General features: G+C 47.2%; 1 protein-coding gene across 8 annotated transcripts in view; it reads left to right on the top strand.

Annotated features, from left to right (window-relative positions):
* The first annotated feature begins 8,581 nt into the window (after positions 1-8,581).
* U2SURP (U2 snRNP associated SURP domain containing) overlaps positions 8,582-10,829 on the top strand; it is a 46,010-nt gene continuing 43,762 nt past the window's right edge. For 5 of the 8 annotated variants that reach the window (XM_074877565.1, XM_074877564.1, XM_074877567.1 and 2 more), the window contains exon 1: positions 8,583-8,685. In XM_074877565.1, coding sequence (XP_074733666.1) covers positions 8,641-8,685 — 45 coding nt within the window. In that variant the 5' untranslated portion in view covers positions 8,583-8,640. Of the gene's footprint in view, positions 8,686-10,829 lie in introns of all 8 variants that reach the window. The other 3 variants (XR_012629993.1, XR_012629994.1, XM_074877563.1) reach the window with 2 other exon arrangements.

Genomic DNA, 10,829 nt, shown 5'->3' with positions numbered 1-10,829 from the left:
GTATGTATTCCATAGTGATATTCAGATATATATATATGGTCATATGGTGTAAACTGAGGTCCAGTGTAAGTAGGACATTCTGCCCAAAGATTTTTATAAAAATCTTCTATTCGATAGTGAATCATAACAACATGAAAAATCTTCTGAACAGGGAGGTAATCAGAAATAGGTTTTTAAAAATTGGCACCAAAAAAAGTAGTAAAAATGTGTTGCTGAAAGTGATTTTTGATGCATTTTTCTTCACAGTGAAAATAGCGATGTTAGGAAACTGTCAAAAGTAGGGCAGCCTGGTGACACTGCTTATACTCTTTATAAAAATTACACGGGAGTCCTGCTAGGAAAATAAATACAACTGAACAGTGCTGGAAAGCCAAGGGGAGGAGTAAAATATTAAACTAAGAGACTTATTTTTTAGATAAGAGGCCTAAGGGGCTCCAGTGCCCGTGTGTTTCAGAGGGGCTGCCTGGCGGCGTGCAGGGACATACCCTCGAGCAGTGACTGACAGAGGGCTTTGCCTAACCCGCAGTGAGCCTCAGCGGCACCAGGAGCGAGCAGGGCCCCGCGTGCCGTGGCTCTGCACTGGGTGCTTCAGGGAGAGGAAAGGCTCTTTGGGATTAACACAACCACTCAGCCTCTCTAAGAGATCAGGCTTCTCATGGGGCTGCTCTGGAGGAGAGAGGCCACCCTGAGAAAGAGACAGGCCAGGTGCTGGACTGTTTGCCGCACCACCGTAGATGTTGCACCTGGTGGTGAGGGGCTGTTAGCTAGAAGATACCTCCTCCCCTGCCCTGCGCCCACCACACCACACCCGCAGGCACTCCCAGTCTCTAAGTGATCCTCACTGATGGTGGTGAGTGTCATTGCAGGCTCTAGGGAAGAGGACGGAAGTGGCCATGATCTTCATCCTCCCTCATCACGGTTAGATAAGGAGAGGTGGTTGACTGGGAGCAATCTGGTTTTAGACCTGTGCTAAAGAGCCTGTTGGGAGGCCACCAGCGGCTGTTGCAACAGATAGTGTCTAAAGAACAACAGCATCTACTGCTGATTGGGAACTGCTGGCATTGCAGCAGCAGCAGGGCTCGTTCGACATGTTTTGACTTTCCTACAGCCTCCAGACTTTTCAGGATGTGGGAGGCATTCAGCCCTCCTGCCTCAGGGAGTACTGGGGTATTGCCTGGCTTCCTGGGAGAGACACCCACTGGGTTTGTGTTTTTATGGGGTACAGCGCAGGCTGGGAGGAGCGGGTGGGGTTTGCTTGTGGTCCAAGACTGACGCAGTTCTGGTGGCCACTGGACTGTCTGGGAATCGGTGGAGGTACATACTAACCCTGCAGAGAAGATAAATGTCTGGAAATTACTCCCTGCTATTGATGTCTTCCTGTAATATTTTAAGATGTCTTAAAATAATAATTAGGGGGATGGGGGCTTTTTGCAGAGCCAAGAACCACTTGGGAGACTTGTATGTACCAGTTCCTCTGGAACTACCACAGGCCCATGGTAGCTCTCTAGTTTTGCTTTGATCCTGGTGGGTTTACCAGTTAACACCATGCTGCAGACAAAGACAAGCAGTGTAAAATAAATATACATTTTCTCTTCTCTGCCTCTGTGCGGGGATCCAGCTTTGGCTTGTCCCAAGTGCTCTGCTGATGTCACACACAAATAACCTGGGTCTCCTTGTCTGGCCAGAAAGTGCCCGGGAGATCTCAGAGCTTCTAAAGTCCCAGTTCACATCATTGCCAAGTGAGAGCAATGTAGCTTTAGCAGCCACATTAATGAAACTCATTACTACTGATCTGGTTCTTTTGCTTTTTTCCAAGGCTGCCTCCTCACAGGGCAGAATGGTCTCTGAGGAAAGATTGGGCTTTCATAAAGACAACTGCATACATCTTACATTGAGTTAATTATTCTGTTCCCAAGCCAGCTGTGGAGTAGTGTACTGGGAACCTTACAATTTAAAGCACTTACAACATCAAAATAGCCTCTTATTCATATGTAGTCCATCAAGGTTAGTATTACATGACTATTATGTGGTAGGCCAGGGAAAATCAGGGCATTTGGAGGTCACAGAGAGGAGTCCACATAATGTAGTGCTTGAAGAGACCTCTGTATTTCTCCAACCAGAGTTCATATTTAGAAGGGCATGGTCAGCATATACCAGGGTTTCTTCTAGAATGTGTAGAATTTTCTGCAGGCTTTTTCGCCAAATAACCTTTGAGAAGACTCTTAAAACACTGATGAAGGCACTGCCTAATGGGGTAAGTAATGGAATATAAAGTCAGTCAGTGCTGGCTGAAGACTGAAAGAAAAAGATGTGCTAAAATACCAAATGTGAGTATTAAACTTTTGTTTTATTCATCGTTGAAGTCCTTTCACAAGGTATCATTTTGTCTGAAATATCAAAATCCCTATAAAATATTCTGAATTACTTCAACCCTCCCCAATGAAATTATGCCTTTTGGTTAGGAAAAAAAAAGCTAATTTCATCTTTTGCACTCTAACATACTCAACACACTAGGGAAGAGGTTGTACTTATCCCTCCTATTATCCATTGCCTTTCTGAGTGAGAAAAGAAATTAACTTAAATCTACCACTAGAGAGAAAGTCTTCTTGTGAACAAGCAGTGGTGGCGGTTGGAAGATTTAAGATGCTTTTGAAGATATACCTTTAGCCTCACCCAATTCAACCCACTCACACTGGCAAACATCAATCTTAAGAGCTCTTGCTTTACCATAGAACCCTGTGTCTCTCTTTAATTTCTTTTTCTTTTCTATATTTTCACCCCCTCAAGACAGATTTTACTGATTTCTTTCTTAATAAGTTTTACCCAAGTAAAACCATTTAACCTCTTTGTTTACTCTGGATTTTTATGCATCTTCACTATAATCTCTGTAGCAAATCTGATTCTGCCCTGACATCTTCCATGGAACCCCACTGACCATAAGCAAGGGTAGAATCTGGCTTTACTTATTTAAAAAGAGTAGGTGTTAAAGACAGAGAGGCTTTAGCCTCATCTGACTTTGACTAATGTAGCTCACGCTTGCAATTTCTCTGGGAGAACATCTTCAGAGATACACAGACATACAAACATGGTCCTTTTGTTCTATGTGATTTATTTTTTTTTAATCCTTTTGCAAGTGTGTATCTTGTGAAGATAATGTCTTGATGGGTAACTTTCTACTGCAGTGATTACAATCTTTTCTAATAATTGAGTAGGCACAGTGCTTTGATCTAATATTGAAGAGATTAACTTGCCTTTAGAGTTTCTACCCCACTATCTTTTTCAGACTGGATAAACAGGATTCCTTGCATCATTTTCTCCTTGAGTAACTAATTAGGGACAATTATACTTTATAAACATAATTCATTAATAGATGAAGAAAAGTGAAAGTGATACTTGTATTTTAAAACCTCACTTGGAGGTGAGAAAAGCTAGATATGGTAAAGGGAATAACAATAACTGACACCATCATGGTTGCATAGCAATGTTCATTTTAACCTCTCTTTCACCAGGAGTTTCTGATTTTCTGCCCTTTTTACCTTCAGGATGAGTATTTTCAGGTTTGTGCTCTTTATGCTTTAAAAACCAGCAATAAAACCAATCTGAAATAATCTGAAAAAACTAAACACAGCAAACTGGGAAAAAACACTTCACATTTTAAGAAAATTTCTCTGAATGGTTGTCTTTTTTAAGTTCTTGGTTTTGAAAGATTAGGGGTAGAACTTGTGTTTTGCTGGACAGCAGCAAATCTGAACATAAGTATTGCAGTGAAATTTGTTTCACTGTGATGAAGACTAGCATATTGTACGTATGCATATTTCATATATGTTTTCCATGGTCAGAATCCAACACTGTCCCACCTACCAGGGACTCACAGCAAGAGCAAAGTACAACTTGTCCTTTGCGAGGGTTGCAGGACTGAACCCTCCCTTACAAAGTACGTGGCTAAGAAATTGTTTTGTTTGTATGTGCTGAGTGAGGGTGTTTTCCAGAACACAAATTGCTACTCACTGTTGGTAAGCTGAAAGGAGGGACTCTTGGTATGGACAAAGGAAGGATTCGTATTGCACTCATCTTCAACTTCTGTGCTTTTAAACAGCTGATAAACTTGCACATCTGGATTCCAGCCACGTAGGCTAATTCTCTCTGACAAGAAGCTGCAGGAGAACTTTTGGAATTAAGCCTTCATTCGATACTTGCACTAATGCCTGGAAAATAGACTGCAAATTACTGACCTTTCTCAGCCAGACAGTACAAGTCAGATGTTGCCCCTGTGACTGGTTTGCGTAATGGGCCTCACCGCTTGAGAAGTCCCAGGGGGAGAAAGAACCCAGGTTTCCCGATAAGACACGTGTCCCAGGAAAGCAGTGGGGTCCTGGAAGGGAAAGTGGCTGCCGAATGGCAGGACTAGAGCAGGACTCGCACCTGAGAGAAGGTGGGGCACCAGCACCCAGAGATGGAGCAACACAGAGATGACTCCAGCCAGGAGACAGCAGACAGAGCAGCAGCAACAAGTCCAGGCTGCTGGGAGCCTCGGAGCCAAATTGCCCTCTCCCAGCCACCCTCTCTGGCTCTTTTTTGTTATTCCAGGGTCCCTACTAAAGCATCTCAATGCAGCCCAGGCTATCTGTGCTCCAGCTGCCTGTGCTGCCTGCCTCTCACCTCTGCCCTGCTCTCCTCCCGCGCTGCACACCCATAGCTTCCTAGCAACACGCGAGCACACAGGGGAGTGTGCGTCTACCTATTTTGAGAATCCTTGCCTAGCGGTTTTCAGTCTCGGGTAGGAGGAGATGGAGGGTGGAATAAGGGAAAAGTAGCTGGAAGACTGCTGCCTAAGCAATGGGGAAACAGCACACAGCCTGTGGCTTTAGGGATCTGTGAGCCACTACAGAGAGCACAGAATGACTCACACACAGAGTTACAAACCTGTACACCCAGCAGCTACACTTCTGTCCTACTCCTGGTCTGCCCACCTCATGCCCTCACATGTGCTTCCCTTGCTACAGGATAGGGAACTTCCACAGCACTTTAAATCCTTCCTCTTCCCTGACACCCACCCTTGCAAAAGGATTGCAGCGGTTCAGCTGTGCCCTGGCCTGGGGTAAGAGCAAGGGAGAGAGCTCCTCTGAAAGTGGGGAAAAAAACAGCCAGAAAGACATGCTGCGGGTAGTGCGCCGCAGCATGTGGTTTACTTAATGTAGCCTAGTGTTAATTATTTATGGTAATTCATGATTTTCCCTAGTATATTGCCTAATGATATCTGTCATTGTAACAACAGTTAATAAATGACTCCCAGGTCTGCGTGCAACCAGACCTACTGCACAATAATGAAAAATGTCTAATATTTGCTTTTTAATATTATTATTAGCCTACCCTTTCCAGCATTAATTCTCCATAGATTTCTGCATCTTGCTGCTTCCTTTCCTTCCCTCTCTCCTCCCTCCCCTTCCTCTCCCATTAAGACCAAGACACTGACATGTGTTGTCATTCGCTAACTGTACACAAGTGCTACTGTATTATTGCAAAGTGTTATAAATAGCACAGATTCAGAAGTACAGTTAATTCTGAATAATTATCTTTAGAGATGACCTTTGAAACTAACTATATCTTTCCTGTTTTTCACAGCATGCTCTGGATTATGATGCTCTTAATTTGGTGCAGTTTATTAATTACAAAAGAGCGTAGAGGCTGACAGAAAGCAGAGGGTTTAAACAATGAGGTGGATAATTAAAAAGGATTAATGAGGTGGATTAAATAAAGGGATTGAGGCCAAATGGAGCACAAATTTTCTAAACATTGGTGGCCCCAAAACTCTAGCATCCAAGGGCACATTCCTCTTTCCAGTTAGATGCTTGGTTTTTATCCAGAACTGTCAGTCTTTCTTTCATACCAGGTTTATTACTGCAGTGCCAGGAGACCACTACCATGTTAAAAAAATCCAAAAGCAGGTCACAGATGACACTAATCCTGTGCCTCTGCAAGCTGGTGAAGTGGTTCTCAAGAAAACAGTGAATAACATGGGGGAAGAGAAGGACTTGATTTGGATTCTGAAGCAGTAAGATCCTGCCTAATCCATCTCTAAAGCTCCTCGGCCAACACAATTCCTTCCTGGGGAAGGTTCCTCTATGGGCAAGTTTGGAGCTCAAAAAATCCTAAAAAGACTGATGGAATTGTCCCCAAGCCCTGTTGTCAAGGGGTGGGCTTTATTTTTCCCTCCTTCCCTTGAAGCCATATGTAATTCCACTTTGAATCTGTGCAAAGCCTTGGGGTGCCCCCAGAAAGCTGTGCAGGTGGTTGCAGAAATGGAGAGCCGTGCTCCAGAGCGGAAGGTGAGATCCCAGACGGTAAGGTACTGTGTCAGCTGTACGAATAGCAAACGCTTATTGTTGTAATTGTTTATTGCTGAAGGGAGCTCAATAAACATTGGATATCTCTTGATCTTTAGTGCAAATCCATTACCAGAAAATTTTTGCATGTTATTTTCCAAACAGTGGAAGAAGGCTTGAAAAGCAGGAAGAAATGCATATTTCTGCCATATCACCCTTCTTTGTCTACCTCACCTTTTTCTTAGTTGCAGCAGCACTTCTGCCCAACCGCTGATTGGATCACAGCGTAAAGCAATTTGCATCTACAGAATGATGATGATGATTATTTATTATTTTGCTATTTTTTGTGTGACTTGGGAAGTAGAAATCATGTAATGTAGCAAACCTGACCTCAGGCGTGCCGAGGGGCACCGCTGGGGAGCTGCTGCCTGAGAGGCCGGGGGGCAGCCCTGCCCCAGCCGGGGCCGCAGTGGCAGGGGCCTGCCCTGGCCTTTCCTGTGCCCCTAGAGCGGCTGTCCTGCACTGGGGGAGTGAAAAACAGACATCGTTTTTACTTTTGTCCGTGCTGCTGGTCTTGCATATTGATCGGCATTTTCTGGCTTTGAGGGAGATTTTTCTCCAGCTCCCAAGCGAGTGTTCATTTTTGTATTGCCATAGTGTTACTTCCACTGACCAGCCTACGCTGTCCTGCTACGATCAATGTGACAGCCAGCATCGGGACCTGTACTATGACAGTAGCCATGAAAAGACTCACAGCTAAACCTTCACCCTAAAGATAGCTACCGGCAGAGCACCATGCTCTCATCAGACCATCTCCCCATGCAGCTGGATGTACACCCGCAGCAAGGGAGGTTTTCTGAGGGTTTTGCCCTCCTCTCTAAACTCTCAGTCCTCTGCAGTTGCCCCTCCTCACCCTCTCCTTTTGCTTTCTCTCTGTCTTTTCTGGAAGCTCCCACTTCATCCTCTGCTGACAAATGTGGTTATTAGCGTAGGCCCTGCTCCCTTCTGTGGCTCACAGGGCAGTAGGTGTTGGGAGTTGGTGGATTTAAAGCTTTCATTCATTTCTGTGGATCTACCGTCTTTTCCTTAAGTATTATCTCAACCCCAGCATCTCCCACATTATGCTGAAAATCCATAAAAGCATGGGAGTGCAAGACTTATAATAAATGTAATGTGACTTCTGGTTATAATCTCTAGTTAAGCAAGGTTCAATAAAGAAAGTTGCTGTGGTGGTGTTCTAGGAAACCCAATAATGGAGGATTTGCTGTGCTATGCTTTTCACCATTTATTCCTGGGCTTTTCTCAATTTGATGTAAAATTTTGATGCTGTTCAAAACAGCATTCCCTCTATTTCACTTTGCTAGATGTTTAGAGGCAAACCCTGCCTCCGAACAGTATGACCATGCACCACTCGGCGTCTATGGATGTGGGTCAGCGGATGAGAAGAGCTGTGCAGAATGGCCGAAGCACAGGACTCTGCAGCTGTGCAACACACTGTCCGTCCTGCCCAGCCTGATCCTGGGCGAAGCCTTCCTGTCTAAAACACATTTTGGGCCCTTGGTGTGCACCAAGAGCACTCCAGGCATTTCCGCACCGCGTGCCTCACCGGCCCCGCACACTGCCGGCCCCGCACACTGCCGGCCCCACGGGGCTTCCCAGGGCCCTCAGCCGAGCCTGCTACTGCTCTGCTCACCCCACCCCTGCCCGCAGGAAAGAGGTTAATTGCTGGGCAGCCTGAGCTGTTCCTAACTGTCACCTGCTGACATCTTGTAGGAAAATATCTGGTGACTGGGGAAGGTTCTGCACGATCTATACGGGCCTCTCCCCTCCGAGGGGCTGAGGCAACGCGGGTCAGGGCTTTGTGTGGGCATGCCGACCCCTCGCGTCAGGGTTTCCCCGCGGGACCGTGGGTCCTCCACACGGGTAGGGGAAGCGACCCGCGGGTGCCGGGCGGGCGCGGGCTCCCGCCACTGCCTGCCTGTCACTGCCGGCAGCACCGCAGCCGGTTGCTTGGCAGATTTGGGTCGCCCAGTGACTTCATTCGGGTTTTCCTCTGCTAAAGTGAGAGCAAGAGGCCCTGGGGGGACGCAGACGCCGCCCGAGGCGGAGGGCTGCGGGCGAGGCGGGGTGCCGGGGCTCCGGCCGGCCTGCTCCCGCCGCTCCGCCGAGGACACGGCCCGGCCACAGGCCCCGCCCAGCCCGGGCAGAGGCCGCCCCATCGGTGGCTCGGCCATCGGCTTCCCGCCCTCCGCTCGCGGGCTCGGTGGGATCGGCGCTCGCTTCCTCACCGCTAGGGCTGAGCGAGGGGAGAGGCAAGATGGCGGACAAGGCGCCCAGCGGCTCGCAGAAAGCCAGTGGGAAGGTGAGGCCGTTCCGCGGGGCCGCCCGCGGCCCGTCGGCCCGCTCCGCCGCCGGATGGCACGGCCGCCGCCTGCCGGCGCGGTGGCGGGGCCCGGGAGTGGCGGGGCGGCGAGGCGCGGGCGGCGCGGCCTGCTCCGTCCCTGCTCTCTGCCCGGGGTGACTGCGGGCCCCGGGAGGGGGTGGGGAGGCGGGAAGGGGGCGGCGCGGCGGGGCCGGGGGCCCCGGGCTTCTCGCGGGGCATCCCCACTCCCCGGGACAGCCCTGGGCACGTCTCTGTCCCGGGCTGGTGTCAGCGGCCTCCTCCAGTCCCCGTGCCCCCGGCGAAGGGGGGCGGGGGCGCGGGGGCCCGGCGGAGCGCGCAGTAACCGCGGGCGCGGGGCGCCCTGTGCCAGCCGGCCCATCCGCGGTTTCGGGTGCGGAGCGTTAGTTAATACCGGAGTCTTACCCCTCCCCACGGACGGGTTGAACTCCGCTCGTGCTGTGAGTCCTGACCCTCCCGTGGGCTGAAGCCCGCGTGGGGTTAATTTCCAATTTGCGAGTGGGAAGGAGAACGGTAATTTGAGATCGAGTGTCTTCTGATTTGCGGTGAAATTTAAAATTTCACAAAATCGCCGTGGCGTTCCTTGCTCTTTTCACAGTACCCGCTCTACTTCCTGTAATTACTGGTTGTTGGATTTGCAGACCAGAAGTCCAGGTAGTGCGGGAGTTCTGGCAAACTCGCCCGGAGCTGTGCGCTGAAACCAGCGCCTGCCTGGCTGCGGGTAATAACAGCACAGAGCTGCCTGCTCTCTAAGCAGCCCCTCCTGCCAGGAGAGCGGCGGGTAAGATACGTTTTGGGGGACACTCTGGCAGTTGACGGTTCGAGAATTAGCGATTAGTGACTCTCCCTTCCACTCAGCTTTGTCGCAGGTTTTTGGCCAAAAGTATATAAAGCTTCCAGATTTTGGTGTGGGTTTTTTGTTTGTTTGGGGTTTTTTGTGTATATATTTTTTTTTTCATTTGAGTGTGTAAATCAGTCAAGGGAGAAGCCACATTTTGGCTCAGGAATTTCCAGTGCTATACAGATCAATAATTTTTACCCATTTTTGTATTCAGCTATAACAGGATTAATTTATTTTGCTGCTAGGAAACTAGCTGAAATGTAGTTACTGAGAGCCTTTGCGTGTTTACCCAGTTGGTGTTATCAGAGTAGGAGAGTTTTATTTTTGTTTCCTTTTTATGATGTATTCCAAATATTGCCAGGAAACATTTGTTTGGATCTTGCCCTTGGCTTGGAACTGCAAGTAAGAGCTGGACAGAAAATTTTAGTAGTAAAGTAGGTCTTAATTTATGAGAATGGCTTCCAGGGAATAACACATTTTGGGATTTCATGTATAATTAGACAGATAATAATAATTTAATTATTGATTACTGCACTGATAACATGGTACACAAAACCAACCCAGATATGAGCCCTTTCTTTTCACAGTTGCATCATAGACTTTGTTGTTGTTTATTATTTCTGTACTAGTTACATATTTTTTTTAGTATACAGTAATAATTAATTTATAAGAGTTGTTTTCTGTGCTGGATCTCAGTTCTGTAGAGGTATCTGCAGACACTTAACTCTTCATATTAAGTCATCCATCCCATTGAGGTCAGTGGGACTGCTACAGAATGTAAAGTCAAACATGTACATGGAGACCTGTTGAGGAGGTCCTGTATCTTGCCATCTTCGTGAAGTTCCCCCCACCCCTCAACTTCCCGTTACTCTGGGTGTATATGCTGTGTTTCCAGTAGTCTTTTTCCCATCTTTACCTTCTAGATCTTGGTTTGTATTGTCAATATTATTTTATGTGCCAAAGAAAATAGTGATAGTACATTCCTGAATCCATGAGATTGTTGTTGAAAAGTGAAATAAAATAAAACATGCCTAGCTCTTGGGATTTATTTTTTTCAATCTCAACTTCCCTTGGGGGGGGGTGTATGTGGTGTCTTTTTTTTTTGTCAGTTGATGAATGCTTGTGATATGTATATACATAGAGATACTTTTCAGATGTCTGCAGAAAGAAGTATGACATAATGGTACTGAAATTAGTAATATTCTTATTTTTTTCAGTTAGCTTATTCACACAAGGATAAAAATGTGTATTTTTAGTTGAGCCT

This window comes from Strix uralensis, chromosome 9, assembly GCF_047716275.1.
Source record: "Strix uralensis isolate ZFMK-TIS-50842 chromosome 9, bStrUra1, whole genome shotgun sequence".
NCBI classification, from domain to species: Eukaryota; Metazoa; Chordata; class Aves; order Strigiformes; family Strigidae; genus Strix; species Strix uralensis.
Note: the sequence above shows the minus strand (reverse complement) of the source record. Positions and strands in the feature narration are given on the sequence as shown.